A 24,220-nucleotide genomic window follows, 5' to 3' on the forward strand; every position below is an offset into this window, starting at 1 on the left:
CAGGGGAGTCAGCCTCTCCTACAGCAGGGCCCCGGGATCATTCTTAATCAAGGCACGGAAAGATGGCATCGCAGTCCCCCTGGAGCCTGCAGAACAGGCCTTTTAAGCTCTATCTCCTGCCGGGGAATCATGGGGGACACAGGGGAGCTGTCACTAACAGAGCCAGGGAGACAAACAGATACGGAGCAGGCTGGCAGTCACTTCTCAGGACCCAGGGGAAGGCAGGGGGCAGCCAGGACCCCCACCTGCCCGAGGGTCCTCTCTCAGAAGCATTTGGGACCTGAGGTTTGTGTGTACTTCCAGCTCTCCTCAGGAACGCCACCCCCTCCCCCTCGGTAACTGGGAAGGGGGAGGTGACGTGTTTTGCAGAGCTAAATTGCAGTTGGGGTAATTACATTTTGCCTTAGTCATCGCCTCCTGCTGGACCACTTGGCCGGTGTCCAGCCTCGGGGGGAGGTCAGGCCCACTTAGACCGGCTCCTCTGCTCTGTGCTCTGCAGGTACACCAGACCTGAGGCCCAGCCTGCCCCCCACACCCTGGGGATGATGGCCAGGCAGCTGGCGCGAGGCCTGCAGAGGGGGCTCCTGGGACCCCGCGTGCTAATCATAGGCCTGGCCTGGGTATGACTAGAACAGAGCGCAGCCATCCCGGGGCCCCATCTCTGGCAGAGGCCAGGTGGGCCTCAGAGAGGCGAGGACTGGCAGCCCCCTCAGTGACCACCTCCACGGCTCTGCCAGGACCCCACAGTCACCTCTCGGGGCCTCTCCTCCATGAGTGCTCCCTGAACTTTGGAGAAGCCCTTCCTCTGTTCAGCTGATGCTGCCTCATGAGGTACCCGCTTCCCAGCGGGCAAGCCAAGGCAGCCTCTCACTGTGCCCGCGTCCTGGGTGTCTGGGTTCCGGTGCAGCTTTGCCCAGGTCACATCGCTCTTCCCTGACTCTGTTTTCGCATCTGTAAAATGGGGATACGAACAGTAGGGATGTCCTCTGGTTCTTGTGTGCATCCCGTGAGATAAAACCCCGTATATTTAGAATGACACATAGCAAGTACGGACGACAGTGAATTGTAAGAACGACGGTGCTGGTGACTCAGTCCCCACAGTGCTGCCGTTAGTACTACTGCAGTGCTGATGCTCCTACGGTTATTACTGCCGCTCTTAATTCCATTAGGGCTGCAACCTCCACTGGGGCGGGACTGAGGCTAAACACCACCCTCTAGGACGTCCATAACAACTACAAGTTTATAAAGCTTTGGAAACTTTAACGGTCTCCCATGGACCTTCTCAAATGTTCTGGTGGCGGTCAAGGCTTTTCATATGTAGTTCTGCCTCCTGCCCCCCACTCTCCTGCCTTATCCTCGGGCACAGCCCGCTGCCCAGAATTTCCACCAGGAGCAGACCCCTCCTACCCCCCTTTCTCCCTCTAGCTGGACCAGTCCCCTCCTCCTCTTTTAATAATGCCTCCCCTTTTTAAAATGGCACATTCCTAAAGTCTCAGCTCAGATGTCACACGAAGTCCTTCTTTGGCGGGGGGAGAGACCAAGATGCAAAACAGGAAACCAAATTGAATCAGAAGTGGGCATTGCAGTGTCCAGGATGGGAAAGACTCCCACATAGATGCTGAAAACTGGTCTTGGGGAGAAGCCAGATAGGAACCTGACGCAACCAAGTCTGCTTCCGAGTCGCTTTGGTGAATTCTGCTGAGCGGGTGACAAGGAACACGGGTTACTGAGCCTCTGCTGTGTGCCATAGGCTGTTCGGTGTAGACACGTATCCCACAGCCCATGACGTTCCTACCACCCCCACCTTAGGGTTGAGGAAGCAGGCACAGAGAGGCTTCTCGATTTTCCCAGAGGGTTAACAGAGTCAATAGGTAGCAGAGCCTGGATTTAGACCCGGGAAGTCTGGCTCTAGAGCCTGTATGCCTGACCACTGCTCCGTCTTACTGTGTCTCGTTGGTGTTTCTATTTGTTTCCCCTCTCCCGTCTTCCCTTCATTCTGCGCCACATGTCCCTGCCCCTCGTTGTGAGCTTAGGGTGGTAGGACCAAGTCATCCTCTACTCATCCCTCCAGCAAGTATTTCATGCCTGCCGCCTGAAGACACAAAATGTGTGAGTATATGGCAAGTACTTAGAACAGTGCCTGGTACCCACTGGGTGTTCTCTCCCATCATCGTCAACAGAAGCATCCCCATCAGCACTGTCACCATGACCATCGGCACCATTAGCACCACTACCACCACCACCATCATCATCCCATCAGCATCATCATGACTGTCAGACACCATCAGCACCATCATCATCCCCATCAGCATCATCATGACTGTCAGACACCACCACCACCATCATCATCCCCATCAGCAGCATCATGACTGTCAGACACCATCATCACCATCACCACCATCATCATCACCATTACCATCAGCACCATCATCATCCCCATCAGCAGCATCATGACTGTCAGACACCATCATCATCACCACCACCATCATCACCATTACCATCAGCACCATCATCACCATCATCACCATCACCATCAGCAGCATCATGACTGTCAGACACCATCACCATCACCACCACCATCAGCACCATCACCGTTATCACCATCACCATCAGCAGCATCATGACTGTCAGACACCATCAGCACCATCACCATCGGCACTGTCATCGTGACCTCCAAGCACCACCACCAGCAACAGCACCGCCGCCGTCACTATGATCACCATCACCATCTATGTCCCCTGCACAGAATCTGGCACTAAAAAGACTTTCAGTGAACATTTTGTTGAATGATGAGTGATGAGGCATTTCTCACAGTCACTCATGTTCCCAGGAGGAACAGTTCTTGGTGTCAGACAATTGATGCTCTGATTCTCTGAGCCCCCAGAGAAGCCCTTCGTTGCCCACCTCCCTCTCCTGAGACAGCGGATGCATCCTTCCTTGTCTTGAAAGTGGCTCGGTCCCACCTCAGCTCTCTGGCCTCAGTGGGCAGGAGTGATTCCCCCTCCTCATGCCAGAAAATGGAGCCTGGCCCCGTTCCGTAAACCCCTCTTGTTTCCCGCCACGTCAGGAGGGCCTGGAGTCTGAAGCACATCCCCAAAGCAGAAGACTGTCTCAGACACAGAAACTGGGAAATGAGAGGAGGCTGGGGCCGTGGAGAGCAACACGGGCCCCCGAAAAGACATTTCTTCAATGGGCAGCAAGGAACAAACACCAAGACTGTTTCTAAAAATAAAATGACAGAGACAGCGACCTAGAGGCCAAGAGAGATGTGTCTGGAAGAACTGAGAAAGAAAGTTATGAAAAATGGCATTCTTTGGTCATCTCTATTTCTGCATTAAACTCTAGAATTTACCTACAGGGGGAAAAGTCAAAGGCTGTTGGAGGTGTCCTGACTGAACACAGATCCTAAGATTTACGTGATATTAGATGTCTGGGCTTCTAGAAAGATAAGCGATGCTCACTCCAGAACAGCTCCATCAGGCCCCCTGAGGAGCTTTGTAAGGCTCAGCCTAATTGTAGGGAGCCTGCGTCTCCTGTGGACGCCGTGACAAATCACCACAAGCTTAGGAGACACAACGTAACTTACTCTCTTCCGGTTCTGGAGGCCCGAGTCCAAACCAAGTCTCGCTGAGCTAGAATTAAGGTGTCGGCAGGGCTGTGTTCCCTTCCGGAGGCTCTAGGGGAGAGTCCCTTTTCTTGCATTTTCCAGCGTCTAGAGGCTGCCCACTTTCCTTGGCTGGTGGCCCTTTCCATCTTCAAGAGCAGCTGTGGCCAGTTGGGTCTGTCTCACACTGCATCACTGCCACACTGGCTCTTCTGCCTGCCTCTTTCCCATTTGAAGGACCCTCGTGACTACACTGGGCCCACCAGATAGTCCAGGACAATCTCCTTATCTTGAAGTCAGCTCATGATCAACCTCAGTTCCATCTGTTGCTTTAATGCCCCACCTGCCAACCCCCTTGTAACTTAACATCTACAGGTTCAGGGGATTAGGATGTGAACATCTTGGGGGACCATTCCCTTGCCTACTGCACAGCGTTAGGAATACAGGATGGCATTCCAATTCTTTCAAAATTGGTAATTCATGCCTGGAACTGGAAGTGGCTTTCTATTACCCAGAAATGAGATTAAACCAAGTTAGTGTGACCTCAGGAAAGGTACTTAACCTCTCTGATTAAACCTTTGTTTTCTCGGGGCGCCTGGGTGGCACAGCGGTTGGGCGTCTGCCTTCGGCTCAGGGCGTGATCTCCGCGTTGTGGGATCGAGCCCCACATCGGGCTCTTCTGCTATGAGCCTGCTTCTTCCTCTCCCACTCCCCCTGCTTGTGTTCCCTCTCTCGTTGGCTGTCTCTATCTCTGTCAAATAAATAAATAAAATCTTTAAAAAAAAAAAAAAACCTTTGTTTTCTCATCTCCAAAACGATGAGTTTAGCGGTAAATTCTCAGCATGAGCCACCATGGCTCCACCATCTCTCATGCCAAGGGTCTAGCACCTAACAGACACTCAGAAAATATTTGTGCTGACACGGGGCTGGGGCTGGACCTCGTGGTGTCTCAGCCCTCCCAGCTTTCAACGCCCATGATTTCATGACTCACAGTTCTAAACAACAAAACACAAATTTTCAAAATGAGTATTCATATCTGTCAAGAAACTCCTCCTTGGCAGAAAGTGTGTCGTTTTTCTATGTGGCACAAATCTTTGCACTAGAAGGCATTTTTAAAAAAGATTTTATTTAGAGAGAGATAGCACGCTCATGCGCTAGCAGGGGGAGGGGCACAGGGCGAGGGAGAGAGAGAATCTCGAGCAGACTCCCTGCTGAATGCAGAGCCCGATGCGGGGCTCAATCTCACAACCCATGAGACTGTGACCTGAGCCAAAATCAAGAGTCTGATGCTTAACCGACTGAGCCATCCAGACGCCCCCTAGAAGACATTTTGATTACACGCATGTGTGCGCGCACACACACACACACACACACACTAAATGAATGGATGGACAGCTATAAATGTGTGTGTATATGTAGATATGTATACTTATATGTATATACATACAGAGGGTGAAAGTGTGTGTGTGTGTGCGCGCGCACACGTGCACACACGCCTTAGTCTAATCTTTAATAATAATAATGCCAACTGCAAAGGGGTGTTGTAAAGATTAAAATAATTAATACATGTATAATGCTTAAAGCCTGGCTCATAGTAAGTGCCACAAAAATCTTAACTATTGTTTTTCATCAGTGTTATTATCTTGACACAACACTCAGTGGGTGTGGAAGTTCCACCAGGCACCCTGCTGTGGGAAGAAGAGGGATCCTAGCCCTTTGGGGAAATCTGGGGCAGCTTGCTGAAGGAAGTCACATTTGAGCTGTGCCTTGAAGTCAGGTAGAATCGCTCCCTGTAAAAAGCCAAGGGGAAGGCATTCTAGATGGGAGGAACCTCGTGAGCAGAGGCGTGGAGGTGGGAAGCCACAGCAAGGGAAGTGAGTCCCTCTGTCACTTTAGAAGCCCTATGACATTTGGTTGGACAGCTAGGTAGGGTAAAGATCGCAGAGGTGTTTAAATGCCTGGCTAAGAACTTTCCATTTTATCCTCCAGGCAGAGGGGAGCCATTGAAAGTTATTGAAATGGAGAAAGGTGGTCATGAGCTCGAAGACTTTGCTCTAAGCAGAAAGAGATTTGAAATCACAGAGAAATCAGTGCATTAAGTAAACCATCACCAACCAGGAGGTGTAAAACAACAGAAATGCCTTCTATCCCGTTCTGGAGGCCAGAAGTCTGAAATCAAGGTGCCTGCAGGGTTAGCTCGTACTGGAGGCTCCGAGGGTCACTCTGCGCCGTGCCCCTGCCAACTTCTGGTGGCTGCCAGCAGCCCTTGCCGTTCCTTCGCTTGTAGGCCCATCGCTCCAGTGTCTGCCTCCTTCTCAGCGTGTCTCTGTGTCTCCGACCCCCCTCTGCCTTTCTCTAAAAGGAACACATGTCATTGGATTTAGGGCCCACCCTAAGTTCAACATGAGCTCATCTTGCGATCCTTCATTCCATCTGCAAGACCCTTTTAACAAATACGATCACATGCCAGCTGTTCCAGGGTTAGGACACAGATCTTTTGGGGGCCACCATTCAACCTACCGCCAGTGGCTCTAACAATTGTGTAGCACATGTCTACACTGAAACACCATATTCCTGCAATCAGATGGGATAGAGCGTTCAGAGTGTGAAATGCCATGGAGCTCTGAGTCATTTGGTTTTTTCCCCCCATGGCTCTTCTCAGGTGTAAAGGTAGATGTGGTAAGAGGAGAGGGGCAGGCTCGGTGGGGGTGGGGCAGCAATGGTGATTTGACTGAACTCAGAGGTTCTCAGCCTGGATGCGGATTAGAATCACCCAGGAGAATGCTTTATTTTTATTTATTTTTTATAATAGTTTTTATTATGTTATGGGATAGGCAGGAGAATGCTTTCAAAACAAAAACAAAGAAACAGTGTTTGGTCTCTGTCCCCAGAGACTCTGGTTTAATTGGTCTGGGGTGGGGACCAGGTATAGGTACCCTCTAAAACTCCCCAAGCTGTTCTCATGTGCAGCAAGGGTTAGTGACCTCACAGGTTTACAGGGAGGGCAGTGTAGTGCCCGGGGGGTGAAAATTGGTTCGTGGTGGAGCAAAATAAGGCTTGAGCATTACTCTGGTTTGTGATGTTCCAAAGGGCCGCAGTGTAAGCACACAGTGTATCTATGGCCTTAAAATCCCACGGGGTGGGGTGTTTAAAAACACAGTTAATTGATAGGAAATCTGAGCTCCAGTAAGGTCAACAGATCAGGAGAGAGAGTTTGGAAAGATAGGTTGTGACTCTCGGTTCCCAAGAGAAGGGGTGGGACGTGCGCACAAGGAGGCACGAGGACAGGTCAGGAGGCAGAGGGAAAGGGGGAATGCGGGCAAAGAAGCCTTTATTGTGGTTTCTGCTGGAAGGAGCTGGTGAGGCAGGGTAAGCAGATTTAGGACTGACTGGTTGGAGTCCTTTCAGTGGGCTCTGGGGCACACGAGACTGTCCCTGGTTGTCTAGTACCTGGCCCTGCGGTGATTAGGGCAGGGGGATAGTGACCTGGAGCTTGAGAGCCTGATTAATAAGGAGTGTGGGCCCTGGATGGGTGGGTTCCCATTTGAAAAGCACCCTCATTGGCAAGTTGTTTGCTGTGAAGAACTGGCAAAACCCAGGGAGGGGCAGACCCTCCAGCATCAGCCAGGCCCCAGATGTCAGAGCATCAGAACACAAAAGTAAAAGATGTAGTGAATATGGTAGAAGTCGGGGGGGGGGGGCAGGGAGGGAGGAAAATGTGCAAAAAGACTTATTGAGGGGAAGGGACCATAATAAATACAGGTGAGAGGATACATCCGGGCTACTTGAGTGAAATCTGGGCGGCTTCACATATTCCTTGATCGACCTGCCAGACCAGGTGCTAGGAGCAGGCAGCTCTCCAGAAACATCCTCATTCAGACGGATAGCTGGACGGGGCCCCTCTTCGCCAGCAAGAACTGTGTGCTCACTTCCCCAGGGGCCTGTGGCCTCCTTGAAAGTGCAGTACCTTTTAACAGCGGCAACAAAGGAGAATTTAGAGTCCTCTGGTGGTTTATTGTGCTCAGTAATCGGCTGCTGAATTTGGCCTAATGGGATTCTAATGTTTTTAAAAGCCAATTTAGAAATCTTTGTCTTTTGGATGGATTGTGAAAGCCCTATTAGTTATTTATATCAGCGTACACATGCATGGCTGCAGATGGCAGATTTATGCTTTTATGTGCCATTAACATCTACACGATGTTAACAGCAGCAGTTAGCCAGATCTCCAACTGTTGGCCTGATCTCCTCTATGCCTGTAAACACGCACACACTCTCACACGCGCACACACACACACACACCGTCGTTCCATGTGGTCAGCCATAGGGTATTTCAACTTATTAAACATCCTCCTGACTAGTTCCTCACTGTATCATATCAAAGAAGTGATATGTCTGTAGTCACCAGGCTGTTTAATTAAAGATAATCAGTCTTGGAAGACTTAGGATACAATTAGATATACTTAACACTAAAGCTTGGTTGAACATGATTTAATCTTTCTGGGGTGATTCAGGATCTTACAGGCCTTGGGGGCCTTCGTTATGAATATAAATGATCTTCACGCTCTTACTCTGCAGAAGCTCCCTTGGAAAGAGATTTCTAGTTGAAAGGCTGCCAAGTGCGTGGGCTTCCACCGTAGAAGGTACCCTCACAATTACCTGGAAGTACTTTCTAGACATCCCGGGGATAGCAAATCTGTGAATATTTGTCCTTGGCATAAAATGCTCTGACAGCTGGTGTGAAATTCATTTTTCAGCCCCCTTTTATTTCTCTTAACAGGGAGGAATCCTCAATAGGGTGCTAATGTATCATTAACACCTTTCTTTAATTTTTTCTTCTTCTTTTTTTTTTTTTTTTACTTAATCTTTCTCTCCCATCAAGAACTCTACCCAGGACTCATTCATTAATTCAGCACATGTTTAGCTAGCTCGTCCCAGTGAGACACAGTAGAATCAGGGTGTTGGCAACAGGGGGTAAAGCTAAAATTTTTTCAAAGCACGTAATGTATATTCAAATAATCCAGAAGTTGTCATAATCTGATATATATACCTCCATACCACCCCAACTCACATCATCTCCTTCCTTCCCTTTCTAGTGTGACCGTCCTCACTAGTTGTTCCGTACTTAGATACTTAAGGCGCAGAGTTAAAATTAAAATGGGAAAGAAACAGTTAAAATAGCCTCAACGTACCTTTCAAAAAACAAAAGGCAAAAACAGAACTGCAAGGAGAAATAGAGGAATCTACTATTATAGATGGAGGTTTTCTATCAGTAATGAACAGATCCAGCAGTAAGGACACAGTCGAACTCAACAGCATCATCAATTAACTGGACAGAAATGGACATCTAAGAACTAATTCACCCAACAGCAATAGAACACACATTCTTCTCAAGCTCACATGGAACGTGTACCAAGTGGGACCACATTCTGGGCCATGAAACACACCTTGACAAATTTAAAAGAATAAAAATCATACAATGTTCTCAGACTACAATGGGATTAACTAGAAATCAGTAACAGAAAAGTGGAAAGTCCCAAATACTTGAGGGTTAAGTAACACACTTCTAAATAACATGTGGGTCAAAGAAGATCTCTCAAAAGAAATTTTAAAAATATTTTTAACTACATGACAAGAAAACATAACTTATCAAGATTTGTGGGATGCAAAGAAAGCTGTGCTTAGAGGGAAATTTATTATAGTGAATGCATGTGTTAGAAAAGAAGGATGTAAGATCAATAATCTAAGCTTTTGCATTAGGAAACTGGAAAAAGAAGAGCAAATTAATCCAAAGTAAGCAAAAGAGAAGACATAATTAGAATCAAAGCTGACATAAATGAAATTAAAAACAGGAAATCAATAGAGAAAATCAATAAAACAAATGCTGGTTCTTTGAAAAGGTCGGTAAAATAGATAAGCCTCTGGCCAGGCTAATGGCTAACTAAGAAAAAAAGAAATTACTAATACTAGCAGTGAAAGAGGGTACATCACTACAGATTCCTTGGACGTTAAAGGAATAATACTATGAATAACTCTCTGCCCACAAATTTGATAACCTAGGTGAAATGGATCAGTACCTTGAAAGACCCAGTCTACCAAAATTTACACAAGAAGAAATAGACCATCTGAATAGGACTATATCTATTAAAGAAATTAAATCAACGATAGCCTTCCAAAACGGAAAGCACCAGGCCAGATGTGTTCACTGATGAAATGTACCAAACATTTAAGGAAGAAATCATACCAATTCTCTGCAGTCTTTCTCAGAAAATAGAAGTAGAGAGAATACTTCCTAACTCATTCCACGAGTCTAGCATTACCCTAATACCAAAACCAGACAAAGATATTACAAGAAAACTACAGACAAGAATCTCTCATGAACATAGATTTTTTAAAAAAAATCCTCAACAAATACTAGCAAATCAAATCTAATAATGTATTAAAAGAATTGTACACCATGACCAAGTGGGATTTACCCAAGGTATGCAAGGCTTACAACATTCAAAACTCAATTAATGTAACCCATCACGTTAACGGGCTGGAGAAGAAAACTCACAGAACCATATCAACAGATACAGAAAATCACTTGACAAAATCCAGCACTTATTCATAATAAAAACTCTCAGTAAACTAGGAAAGAAGGGAATTTGCTCAACTTGATAAAAGAATATCTACAAAACTCTATAGCTACATCACACTTAATGGTGAAAGGCTCGAATCTCTCCTACTAGGATCAGGAAGAGGGCAAGGATGTGCCCTCTCATCATTGATTTTCAGCATTGTACCGGCAGTCCTAGCTAGTGCAATAAGACAAGAGAAGGAGATAAAAGTTACACAGATTGGGAAGGAAGAAGTACAACTCTTTGTTCATAGATGACGTGATCATCTATGTAGAAAATCCAAAGGAACTGACCAAAAACTCTTGAAGTGTTAAGCAATAATGGCAAGGTTCCAAGATACAAAGTTAATGTGGAATTGATCTCCTTAGTATTTACCCAAAGGAATTGAAAATGTATGTCCACATAAAACCTGCAGCTTTATTTATTAATAGCAGCTTTATTCACAATTTATTCCGAAACCTGGAAGCAACCGAGATTTTTTTTTCCAGTAGGTGAATGGATAAATAAACTGCAGTACATCTGGACAGTGGAATATTATTCAGCACTAAAAAGAAATGAGTATCAATCCATGAAAAGACATGGAGGAATTAAGCGAAAGAAGCCAATCTGAAGAAGCTAAATACTGTATTATTCTGGCAAAGGCAAAACTGTGGAGTTAGTGAAAAGATCAGTGATGGGCAAGAATTTGGAGGGGGGGGTGAATAGGTGGAGCACAGAGGAATTTTATGGCAGTGAAACTACTTTGTTTGACATCATAATGGTGGATACGTTCATTATGCATTTGTTCAAACCCATAAAATGTGCAAGAGCATGAGTGAACCCCGATGTGCACCGTGGACTTGGAATGATAATGACGTGTCGATGTAGGTTCACCTGTTGTTAACAAATGTACCGCCCTGGTGAGAGATGTTGAGAAAGGGGGAGGCTCTGCATGAGTGGACATAGGGATATGGGGAAATCTCTGCATCTTACGCTCAATCTTGCTGTGCACTTTTAAAGCTGCTCTGAAAAATACAGTCTGTCAGAAGGGGGGAGTGGTGAGAAAGGAGAAGAAAGAAGAAAAATAGAAATGAATCAGGACCACCTGTGCCTAAATTTAAAACGCCTCACCCCAAACCCGGAACTCAAAGGGAGAAAGGTGATACATTTGTCTGTGCTGAAGGAAAACAATTCTACTTGGAAAAATACTGTAAAAATATTCAACAGCAGATGACAAACTAGGAAAACACATGTGCATGACATATGTCAGGCAAGGGGCTGATTTCCTTAATGTGGAAAGAACTTGTACAAATCAGTAAGAATTTGATATTTCTATCGGAAACCAGGCAGAGGTAGGCAAAAGCACTTCTCAAACAAAGGGAAACAGATGCTAATGACTGTGATAGGACTGTCTTGCTCATAATGACTTGAGATCAGATTAAATTAGAGACCGTTTTTCAGCTGGCATAATGGTTAGGGTATGGTGTACACGCTTGGGCTCTTTCCTCATGGCGCTTCACACATTGCACTTGTACGTTTATTTGTGTCATTACTTGATGGATGTTGGTTGCCCCAGCCAGGCTCCGAGCTCCGTACGGGTAGGACTTGCGTGTGGTTTTGCTCACACCACCTTTGTGTTGTTTGCAAATTGCACATTCTTTGGACCCAGTAAATATTTGTTGAGTGAATGAATAAGTCGATAAATGAGAGCGGGTAGAAAATTCTGGAACTTCACACAACCACCAGAGCACAGTGGTGACTATGGGAGAGGACTAGTTGCAGGAGAGGAAAGGAGGTTGCTTTCAGTTTACCAGTTTATCCCCTTCTTACTGTTGAAGTTTTTGAAATGGGCATGTATGGTTTTTTAATTAATGATTTGAAAGTAGCTCACATTTTTTAAATGAATGTGAAAGATGGGAGAGGGTGGTGAAGAGGGGACAGAGGATACATGGAGGTGAACTTACAACTCACTACATTATCTCAACATGTTGATAAGTTAAGCAAAGGGTCAGTCTGGGCTGAACGCTGTCAAGACAGTGCAGAGGGAGCCGGAGATCCAGCCGGGTGCCCTGCTCAGCCACACCACGGGGCTGATTGAGATCTTGAGTCTTGGACAGAGATGGAGAAGGATCAAGTGGCTGTTGAGAGTCCAGGAAACCCAGAGGTTAAATTTGAGACATCCATGGATCCAGAAAAGATCCCCAGGCAGCATTCTGAGTGCAGATGTGAGTGGCAAAGAATGATATGGGGCAACATGTTGGTCTGGGTCTGTTGGCAGCCGGAGTGGAGTGTTACGCTCTGCGTCTGTCGTATCTTCCGTTGACTATGGGTGTCGCTGGGTGTTGGATGGTTATTCTGGACAGAACACCAACAATGAGTCTTGGCCTCGTAGAGGCAAGAAATGAGTAATCAGTTACCTCACTGGAACTCATCGGCCCCTCTCCTTATGATATGTAAGGCCCTCAGCAAGGCACTCAAGCCCATCCATGATCCAGTCTCCACCCACCTCCCTGGTCACACCCTCACTGTGATTCTTTTCTGTTCGGCTCCCCAGGTTATTAGAGTCCCTGCAACGCACCAGGAGTTTTCCTGCCCCTGTGTCTTTGCTGGTTTCTCTAGTTTGCCCTTCTCTCCTTCACCCCCAGTCCAGTTCACCTAGTGAACAGCCGCTCATCTTTCAATACTGATCCTGGGTCAGCTTGTCTATGAAACCTCTCCTGACACACCACCCAGGTGGACTATCCGATTTCTATTTGTGTCGTCTGGGTAGCACGTACGGGCTTCTCTTACAGCACCTGTGACGTTCATGAGCACGTGGACTTATATCATTAGATTATGAATTTCTTAAGGACAGGTCTATGTCTTACTTTTCATTATAATCCCAGTCTGGCAAATTAAACGGGATGGGTGGTTGGATGGATAGATGGATGGAAGGAGGGGTACATGGATGAGTAGACAGATGAATAGAAAATCAGCTCCATCAAAATCTAATGATGTACGGTATGGTCACTAACATATTATTAAAAAAAAAAAAAAAGAAATTCAGCTCCGCAAGAGCTGTTACTTTGTTTTGTTTCCTGCTGTATCTCCGTTGCTTAGCACAATGTGTAGCACATAGTAGATACTCAAAAAAACACTTAATTACCCTTTAATTAATTAAATGGTGATCCATTATGTAAACAGGAGTTTGGATGGATGGATAAATGGGTGGTTGAATGGATAGACTGATGGATGAATTTGCATTGTAAGTATTCAAGAGGAAGATGCATGGCCGCCTTGGTATAAGACAGGAGAGTCTCGATTGTCCAAAACGCCACCTCGTTGTTTTACTCTGGCCTGTTGCCGTGTGTTAATTGACATGTCAGAGACCAATTTTTAACTTAAAACATTCGAACACCGTCTTCCCTGTCAGTCACACCAGCGCTGAGTTTTATCACCACCATGTGACCCTCTCCCCACGAGCATCACTGCTGAATAGTGAGCAAGGGAGATGTATTTCAGGGAACTCCCAAGAAGCCACAGTTCGTCCTCTGGAGGCAAGATGATCTCTAAAATCTGACCAACCTCTGACATTTCCCAGGTATCCAAGACCTAGCTGGAGGTCCAAAATGCCCCTTAGGAGAAGGAGTCAGGGACCAAAGCAGCTACTCAAAAGCCCTGCAGGGACCCAGGCACTTGTCACTACCGAGACAAGGACACTGGGAAGATGAGTCTTCTCCTCCTTCGCCCCTGTGAAAGGGATGTAGCTCAGAAGTCAATGAGGGAAGTTGCGAGGATAACACAATAAAGGGAGAACCCTTTATGGGAGGGAAGAGGGAGAGGAGGGAAGGCGAAAGCGGCATCCAGTGATCGTGTAAGGATATTGAATAGTGCTGTCTAGTGACAGGGAGAAGAGACGGGGGCGGGGGGGAGCATAAGCCACCATGGGACTGACATGATGAGGCTTTGCGTTGTGGGAGTGACAGCAAGAAAGCCTGCCCAGCATCTCCACTGGGGTGTCCCACAGCTGTCTCAAGTTGAACAGGACCAAAACTGAACTCTTGATCTTTTCCACAAACCTACCCCTCCTACAGTGTTCCCCATTTTAGCAAATGGCAAATCCATCCTTGCAGTTGTATAGACCAGAACCGTTGGAGCTGCTCTCAGCCCCTCTCTTGCTCTTACACCCTACACCCAATTAGCAACTCGTTGACTTTACCTTCACATTTGTATGGACATTCACTTGTGTACCACCTCGACCGTTCCTGCTCCGGTTCTGCCCTGGCCATTCTCTTAAGCCTGTTCCGACCCCCAAGCTGGGGTGACCCTCCAAAAAGCTCAGGGCACATCCCTTCTCTACTCAGAATCCTGCAGTGGCTCCCATCTCACTCCGAGTAAAAACTGAAGTCTAGAGTCGCCCATGAGGCTCCACCGAAACTGCCCTTGCCCCTTCTCCTGCTTGATTGCCGACTCCTTCCTCACCGTCTGTTCCTTCCTCCACTAAGACAGGCCCACCCCTCTTGGGACCTTTCCCCTTAGGAGCCCTTCTGCTGGCCTGCTCTTGCCCCGAGATACTGCCTGGGCTCGCATGCGCACTTCCTTGACGTCTCTCTTAGAATGCCCCCTTCTCCATGTGACCTGCTCCCAGACCCAGCATCCCCATCCTCCTTTCCTGCTCTGCCCTTCTCCACGGCACTTACCACCCAACCAGCTATATATTCCGCTTATGCGTTTGGAACAAACGTACCAAGATGGCAAGGGCTTTGAGCATTTGGCTACAGGGTCCCCAGTACCTAGAAGCGCACCCAGCACCTAGGGCGTGCCCAGCTCACCCTCACTGAATGAGCGACCCAACAGAGTATTTTGCTTTTGTTTCTTCATGGTCCTGTAACAGTCGATTTTCTCATTTATGCTATTAGTGTTAGAGCTGCCCCATTGCCCCCCAGTCTCTGTGTGCCCCGTAGCACGTACGGTGCCTTAATAACAGTGTGGCTGCCTCTGTGCCCTGCTGTCAAGGCTCACACACCCACACTCCAATTCTCATTAGCTGCCTTGTTCCTGAGCTGGCTGCTAGGGAAAGCTGGCTGCACCTGGCTCGTAGGGGGAGGGCAGCCTATGGTGTCCCCTTGGGCCACCTCCTCCTCTGTGAGCCTAGCCTGTCCCTGCCTGTCCCTAGCTGAGCAGCGGTAGGCATGCCAGCCCCAGTAAGCTCCAGTCTCCTTATTGTCCCAGGGTGTCCCTCTCTGGACTGGGAGCTTCCTAAGAACAGGGGCTGCAGCCTTTTTGAGTCTTGGGATCTCAAAAGTGACTTTTACATTGGGCCTTGGAGGATAAACTTGAACTTGCTGGACACTCAGCAAAAAAATGGAGATAACGAGGTATAGAGCCAGTGAGGGTCAGGAAGAAATGCAGATGGTTGGTGCAGACCACTCTTTCTAGAATTTTGGCTGTGAAAGGGAAGAGAGAGAAGCACAGTGGCCAGAAGGTAAAGGTTTAGTTTTTAAGTCCAGACCCTTTTTGGCCCAGTGCCCTCTCTGGTCTCTGCCTCTCAGTCCTGCTGCTCCTCCCTCCTTCTACACCCTCTGTTCCCATCCTGCTGCCTCTTAGATGCGGAGCTGCAGCCACTCTTAGCAGAGCATGTGCCTTTGGGCCTTTGTTCGTCCTTGGAATGTCCTAATAATAATAATAATAATAAGCTATTATAGTGAGCTATTTCTTGAGCTGTTTTTAGGGGCCAAGACTCACATGTGTTTACTTATTGATCATCCAGTGACCCTATGAGGATTGCACTCTGACCATTCCTGTGCTCTTCACAAGGAAACTGAGGCACAGGGAGGCTAAACAGCATGCCTCGGCAACATTGGTGTGAAATAGCACAGCTGTGATTCAACCCAAGCATTCATTCGGGTTCCACATTCCACACTCTCAACTCTGCTGTAAGGTGTCTGCTTCCCCGGGTCCCAACCCCAGTGTTAAGCTCCCCTGAACCTTCCAGGCCAACTTGGGCTCCCCCCACTGGGCTCCCTAGTGGGACCCCGTGCATACCTCTGCCCTCGTGTGTCTCCTGTAGCATTTCAGTTGGGGTGGCTCTGTCTCCCCTGCCAACCAGGAAGTAGAAATGTGTCCTGGTGCCTGTGGGGTTCAGTGTGTGCAGTCGATCCATCAGTATCTTCATGTTCTTTCAAGGTCAACATGCTTACTCCTCGTAAGTCCTTCAGGCTCCACGGCTGGACCCAATACTGAACCCATTTCTGAAAATTCTCCATCGTTGTGTTTTCTACCTCTTATTTCTTTTGATGGTTTGGCTTCAGAAGTCCTAAGAACGTTCCCTTTGAATATAACTCATTATGAAGGGAAAACGAACCATGGTCTGGGTTTATCCTAATTGGTGTATGGTATGCCTGTCACAGACGAATGGGTTCGCCAAGCCAGCCCTGAATTTGTTTCCCGCTGCCAAGTATCTTAAGCAAGAAGGGGTTTCCAAGCCAGTTGTGCAAATATTTTTAAAAATCTGATAACTTCCTCTCTTGCTCCTTAATAAATTTAGCATAAAGGAAAGCCTTCTGGCGTCATGTTATTGAAAACCTAAATCTTTAGCTTTGAAGAACTTCCCTCGGATTATTAGCAAACGTTTATTGACCCCCTTTTCTGTGCCAGGTTGTCCATATATATATTATCCCATTATGGCTTCCCCACCACACTAGGGGGTAGATAGTGTCAGACATCTTACAGGGGGAGCAACGGAGGCTCAGAAGAGCCAAGTCACAAGCCCCGTGCCACACAGCTGGGGTACAGTCGCACCGGAATCTGAACCCAGCCAGATCTCACTGGTGCGCGTCCAAGGGTTGGTCTGCTGAACGCCAGCTGCTTCCTTCCCATTTCTTAAAGCTGGTACTGGTGCCAGGAGCCTCTACTTTAAATTCCGGGGACAACTGAGCAGCGAACAAGGCCTAGCTTGGCAGGCGAGGCTTGGAGAATTTGTTCTCCCCTCTTGTATCCAGGCAAGCAGGGCAGAACCCAAGCCTGCGTCCTGGATGCCAAGACAGGAAGACAAGCATCATCTCCTTGATCTCCACCACTGACGTCACCATCATCAGTGAGGGGAGAGCGGCTGACGGCTGGTGGCTGTCTTATTGGGTTTTCTCTTGGTCGGTAAATAGCATCCAGGTCCAGTAATAGAACGGAGACTCAGAGAAAAGCTCAGAGGAGAGAAGGGATGGCTGGGCGTTATATTTGCCAAGGGGCTGGGCTGTCCAGTGCATACAGGAACGAGGCAGAGAGGGAGGCAGAAGTGCAGCCCAGATCGTCCCCATTGGAGATGGAATGCCCATGTGGTTGGCCCAGAGGAGCAGTTCTCATAGTTTATATTCTAAGCAACCTAACCAAAAGGTTTGTCTGTCTCCAGTCCCACAAGATTTTGGAAAGATGATCCTCAAGACTGTTTGAATCCAGACATTAAATAAACAAAACTGCACATTTGTGGGAACAGGGTAGTTAGCAGGCGCTTACTATAGGCCAGAGGCTTTAAATATCCGTATTATCTTGTGTGATCACAATAAACCGATGAAGGACATATTTTAACCCCTTTTTGCAAACATGGAAGCTGGGGATCTGGAAAGTTCTTTGTCCAGGTTGCATGGGGGCGGCTGGGGGATTGGAGTCCATGGTTCTGCCAAGCCCACGCTGCCCCACCTACAGCCTGTCCCAGAGCAGACAGACCTGGGAGTATGGACACTCAAAGGCATTAATTCATCATCTTTGGGACCCAGAGACCCCTTTGAGAATGCGAATTAACTTCCCCCTTAGACAAATGCACAAGCCACTCCAAAGGAAGAGAAGTTCAGGGAGACCATGACCCCTTCACAACTCATGGTTGACGGTGGCTTATGGTCACCTGCTCCCCAGGGAGATTATTCCCTCCAGGTCCGAAGAAATAATATTTGAACCTTGGTTCTCCCTGTCTTTGAACTTGAGTCTTAATCACCAGGCTGTGACTGTCCGTGGCCCTAGTAATGGAAACTGATGAGTAGTCCAAAGGTCAGGCCTGTGTCTGACACTAAAATATGATTCTGGGACCTAGTTGATTTTTATATAAAAAATAAAGAACTCCAATTTCTGTGTATATCCCATACAGAGTCCTCAAAAAGAAAAAAAGGAAAGAAAACCCCGATATATAATCTTCGCATAATAGACCAATTATAGATTTTCCAAATCTCAGTAATCTAGCTTTCAAAGCTTCTTTGAATAATTACATTTTCATTTATATTCCAGAGCCCTCTAAAAGAAGGAGGAAAAGTTCCAAGGGAAATTATTTATTCTTATGATAAAGCATAAAGTAGTCCAAAGCTGGGCTTATACACATTAACTGATTTGCATCTTCGTTAACATATGTTGAGCCCCTATTATTTGCCCAGCACATGCGAAATACTTTAGTATTCCCATTTCGCTGCTCACGCCCAGCAACCCCTTGAGGGAGACAAGGCCATTATTAGGACCTCCATGTCACGGAAGAGAAAACTGAGGGCCAAAGAGGCCCTGTGACCTGCCATGGGCGGGTAGTGGCAGATCCAGGACTGCAGCTCTGGGTTCCAGACCAGCCCACGTGCTTGTACCTCAACCGATGTGGGGAGCAGAGTTTCAGATGTACGCCTGAGATTAGAACTTGCTGTATAATGCAAATACCAAGAAAGGAAGCCTGCGAGTACATGTAAGGGTCACTTGGACAATGAATTAGAAAATTTGTCCTCCCCCATGTTCAGGGCTCATTTATGGGTCTCCTGTGCTGTGAAGCCCCAAGACCACCACTTCCTTCTCCCAGCAGAGGACCTCATACCCTGGATCCTTGGGCCACTTATCACACTGGGTCACGATGATCTGGTGCCATCTGCAGGGAGCCCTCCATGGGTAGTAAATTTCTGAATAAGAGTCAGGGACATCGGGGGCATCCGGTGCGGGATTGGACCACCATTTGTTGCCGTGGCAACGGCTTCTCGACTTGGCCTCTGACCAACGGTCTCAGCAGGTGAGCAAGCAGGAGGAAGCAAGGATGACTCAGGGTGTCCCTGCCTGGACTGAACCGGAGGATGACTCATCTACTTAGGCAAAGGAGGCAGGCAGGAGGCCCGCCTTGGATGTTGGGTATTTCTGTGAAGGTCTTGTCTTCCCTGCAAGACTGAGGATTTCTGAAATGCAGGGATCACCTCTCAATCATCTCTCCATCCCCCACGGAGCCTCGTGCAGCACTAGGTAGTGTCCAGTGAATGATGAACCTGTGTTGTCCAGTCAATGCCAAGGTGTGCACTAGTGTCGTCCACACTGTTTTTCAAACTGCTCGTCATGACCCATGAGTGGGTCGTGAAATCACTTCCAGTGCTGCAGACCAGCATTTTTATTAACGAGACAGAAGAGAAGCGAAAAGGAGAAAGAATGAGAATGCATCATAGGTCATAAGGATCAGTATTATTTTACGTGAAATTTTTTTCATGAAACACACGATAAGTACACGGTGGTGGTGGTAGTGGTGTGTGTGTGTGTGTGTGTGTGTGTGTGTGTGTGTGTACCCTGGGCTGTGATATAAAATACATTTTTATTCTGACTCACGAAGTGTTTGAAAAATAATAGAGAACAATTTTAGAAAGACACTTATGTGGCCAGTTTCCTGATTATAGGAACATGAGAATCTCGTGGTCATTTATTTGCACTGGTGATCCATGTACTCGGTATTCATCCACAAATCATCAGTGGCCATGTCCACTGCGTCATCTTGTTCAGTGTCAATGGGAAACATCCAGGAGTAAGTGACTGGCTCAGTGTGGCTGGGCAGCAGGGGCCAGAAGAGCTGTGTGTGACCGGTGCCACCTCAAGTCTGCCCCTCTTCAAAGCAGGACCCTTTGTTTGCTGAGCTTTTGTGGCTCAAGCAAGGAGAGCAGTGGGCTTGAACTGCTGACCTCTACAATCTGTCTGTCCCCACTCACCCTACCAGTTGGCTTAAGTCACTCGGCACCTGTGTATTGATACTATCGTATTGTTCCCACGGGTTTTTTTTGTTCGTTGGCAGTCTCGTCTCCTCGGTTAGTTTATCCACTACTCGAATATGTCTTCTGCTGCTTTTGCATCTCCAAAATGCCTTGCAGGGTTGAGAACAGAGTAGGCACTCAATAAATGCTTCCTGTGTGTTGACGACTACTCATTGCTCGGGTCCCTGCTAAGACGTCCCTTCATCCCTCCCGTTCTCACACTGTAGAGCACATGGCACGTACCATAAGGCTTCATGGTGGTGTGTGGTAACAGTCTTCTTCGCTTAGACTGTGAGCCCACTGTGGACAGGGAGTGTGTCCTCTTTTTTTTTTTTTAAGATGTATTTATTTATTCAAGTGGGGGAGGGGCAGAGGGAGAGAATCCCAAGGAGACACCACACCAAGGACAGAGCCTGATGTGGGGCTCAGTCCCACGACCCTGAGATCACGACCTGAGCCAACACCGAGAGTTGGGCGCTCAACCGGCTGAGCCACTCAGGTGCCCCAGGAGAGTGTGGGTTCTACCCATCCCTGTATCCTCAGCCCCTAGCAAGCGCGGTGCCCACCTGCCTTGTTCACTGTGTCCTCCGTGATCGCACTTGCTCGTTGTGTCGGTCACCACCACCGTGCTGGGTACCGGACAACCTCCACTATCTCCAAGGCTCACCACATCGGTGTTTGGTTTTGTGGGGCAGCTCTGAGCTACACCGGAGCTGCTCCGTGTGTCCTCACCCTCCTTCGATGCACAGGCAAGCCAGGGAATGTTCCTCTTGTGGTGACGGCAGAGGTACGAGAGAGCAAATTCAGCGGTACAAACGCTGTTCAGGCCTTCGGTTCTGTCACGCGCATTAATATACTTTTGGCCAAAGCAAGTCAATCAGCCAAGCCCCAAGTCAAGGAGCAAGAAGGCAGGCTCTGCCTTGGGAGGTTTGGGTGGTCAAGGGAAGCGTGAATATTCCTAACTAACCTCCCTTGCTGTTCTCAGGCTCTTGCTAAATGTTCATGGGAGGGCGAGGAAGGGAGGAAATAATTCGATGCCAGAGGTTTCCCCATAGGTTTTCACTACACAGTTTCAAAGGCCCATGGGGACTCTTCTACCACAGAGAAAGCCAGAGTTTTGTCTCACAAGTAATAGCCCAACCACCCAGAGTTGAGTTCGTGGGGCAAAGAAAGCAAGCCCTCAGAAGCGAGGGCCAGCAGAGACTCTTCCTCTGCTCAGGGACGCTAGGGGTGGCAGCTGCCTCTGGAAGGGAGAATGGGACAGTGACCACTGGCTCCTCAGGAGACATCTGTACTGGACAGAAGCCAGGCCAGAGGAAGGGGTTCTAGTCTGTGTCCTCTGGCAATGCAATGCATGCATGAATGCCCACACGTTCCTTAAAATCGGCAGGTCAGGATCTTGAGGAAACCTCTTAAAATAGCTCGCCCTCGCTTCTGAAAGGAATTCAGAGCTCTGGTCACCATGTTGGCTTTGCGGTACCAAGCCTGGTGTGGTTTGAGGCGCTGCAAGGTTTTGCGCCCCTCCTTTGGTTACTGAAAACTAACGATCGTTCTCTTTCATTGTCTCTCCCCACCACCCGCAGGAGTGCTGTGCCTGCCAGACAGCCTGAACCTTCACAGGGACCCGCAGCGGTCGACCAAGCCGGGGGAGCTGCCCATGTTCAGCCAGTCAGAGTTGAGGACCATCGAGCAGTCCTTGTTGGCCACCCGGGTGGGCAGCATTGCGGAACTGAGTAAGTGGACACTGGTTCTCTGGCCCTCTCTGTGCCCAAGCTGCCACTCCCCTCAGGACAGCGCTTTGTCACCAGCCAGGTGACAGCTTTTCTTGAGCACCTGCTGTGTGCGCAGACCTCTGCCATGATAACCATAGGGAAGGCAAGGGCTCTGGAGCCAGGCAGGCAGGTGAAACTTCCTGCCACTGTCACTGTTGTAGGTCAAGTTCTTAGCATCTCCTGAGCCTCAGTTTCCTTTTCTATAAAATAGAGAAAATAATAGTAGCTGATTTAAAGTATGATTGTGGTGATTCAACGGGCAATGCCCATAAAGAGGGTTTGCTGTGGTGGCTGACACACGGTAAACGCTCTATAATGGTAGCCACTCATTGTTGATTTCCAATGAGATCCACTTAAAGCATATGTCAGATCACATCTTTCCTCTGTTCAGAATCCTCCACTGGCTTTCCATCTGACCCACAGGAAAAGCAAAAGTCCTCAGAATTGCTTGTAGGCCACCTCACATATCCCTCTTACTCTTCCACTCTCCCCTAAGATGCCCCGAACTCCAGCCACCCTGGCCCCTTGTTTTTCCTTGACTAAGCAGGCATGCCTCAGGACCTTTGCACTTACAATTTCCTCTTCCTCAACCACTCTTCCTCCAGATAGCCACATGGCTGACTCCTCTCATTACCTTCAAGTCTCACCCAAAATTGTAATACGCTTTAGGGACACCTGGGTGGTTCCATCGGTTATGTGTCCAGCTCTTGGTTTCAGCTCGGGTCATGATCTCATGGATCATGAGCCCCGCATTGGGCTCTGCACTCAGAGGGGAGTCTGCTTGAGATTCTCTCCCTCTGCCCCCCCAGATAAATAAATAAATAAATAAATAAATAAATAAATAAATCTTTAAAATCAAAAACAAAATTATAATACCCCCAAGACCTCTTTCCCCCTAAATTTTTGTTTTTTTAATAGAAGTTTCACTGAGATATAATTTATATACAGTTCACCTCTTTAAAGTGTACAATTCAGTGGTTTTCAGTTATTTACTGAGGTGTGCCAACCATCAACCACCCTCAGTTTTAGCACACCAATTGTCATCACCCCAACAAGAAACATGGTAGCCGTTAACAGTCATTACCCTTCCCCCTCCACCTAGCCACGCTCTGTATTTTACTCTTTTCTTTTTTTTAAATTGCTTACCTCTCCCTACTAGAATATATTCTCACAGAGAGTAGAGATATTTGCTTTGTTCATTGATGTAACCCCAATGCCAAGAATACTGCCTGGCACATAGTATGTCCTCAGGAGATGTGAAGAGAAGGGGGAAGGACAGGGAGAGAGAGGAAGAGAGAAAGGAGCAGAAAGGTGGAGACAAGGGAGGAATTGTCAAGATGGTTGGGTGTCTCAAGTTTGAGCAGTGATCTGCCATGCTTATGCACCCTGTAATTCAGGGCTGTGCCCTCGGAGTCTGGCCAACCAGAAGAAAATAAAATTGTATTTACGTATGATTCAATTGATTGTCAAATTGCTTGACTGTGTGTTCCTGATGGGACCTGAGCATTGATCTCAAAAATGATGGATTATGTTGAAGTATGAGTTGGTGTGACATTCTAGAAAATTCTGAGCCATAAAAAGGAGTCAGGGTCCAGAAGGTAACTTGTGCTTCTTCCCAAAGGAAGTCCCTATACACACAAGATGGGCATCCTCCATTTAGCACATAGCGCGCTCCTCTGGAAAGGGAAGTCATAGCTGCTTCAGGCTGTGGTGGGCCCTGTGGTCATTAGGGAGCTTCTTCCTGGCAACTGAATTTGGAAATTGCACATCCATTCTCATCAAACCCAGAAGTCACAAGATGCTGCCCATCACAGAGTCTTCCAGCTACCCATCAGCTATACAATTGTTCTTAAACTTTTGGGTTCCATGGACCCCTTTGACAGTCTGGTGAAGCCTATGGACCCTGCCTCAGAATAATATTTTTATTTATTTTTTTCCTTAAAGCACTGCTTTTTATAGCTTTCTGTATACTGCATACAGTATATAGCTTTTTTTATAATAATATTTTTTTATTATATTATGTTAGTCACCATACAGTACATCCCTGGTTTCTGATGTAAAGTTCGATGATTCATTAGTTGCATATAACACCCAGTGCACCATGCAATACGTGCCCTCCTTACTACCCATCACCAGTCTATCCCATTCCCCCACCCCCTCCGCTCTGAGGCCCTTGGTTTGTTTTTCAGAGTCCATAGTCTCTCATGCTTCATTCCCCCTTCTGATTACCCCCCTTTCTTTATCCCTTTCTTC

General features: G+C 47.5%; 1 protein-coding gene across 2 annotated transcripts in view; it reads left to right on the top strand.

The window, feature by feature from the left end:
• Positions 1 to 24,220, top strand: part of BTBD11 (BTB domain containing 11) — a 300,917-nt gene that overhangs the window by 152,267 nt on the left and 124,430 nt on the right. For both annotated transcript variants that reach the window (XM_040637421.1, XM_040637422.1), the window contains exon 2: positions 21,779 to 21,928. In XM_040637421.1, the coding sequence (XP_040493355.1) occupies positions 21,779 to 21,928 (150 nt within the window). The remainder of the gene's footprint in view (positions 1 to 21,778; positions 21,929 to 24,220) is intronic.

The sequence above is a fragment of the Ursus maritimus genome, unplaced genomic scaffold (assembly GCF_017311325.1).
Source record: "Ursus maritimus isolate PB19 unplaced genomic scaffold, ASM1731132v1 scaffold_21, whole genome shotgun sequence".
NCBI classification, from domain to species: Eukaryota; Metazoa; Chordata; class Mammalia; order Carnivora; family Ursidae; genus Ursus; species Ursus maritimus.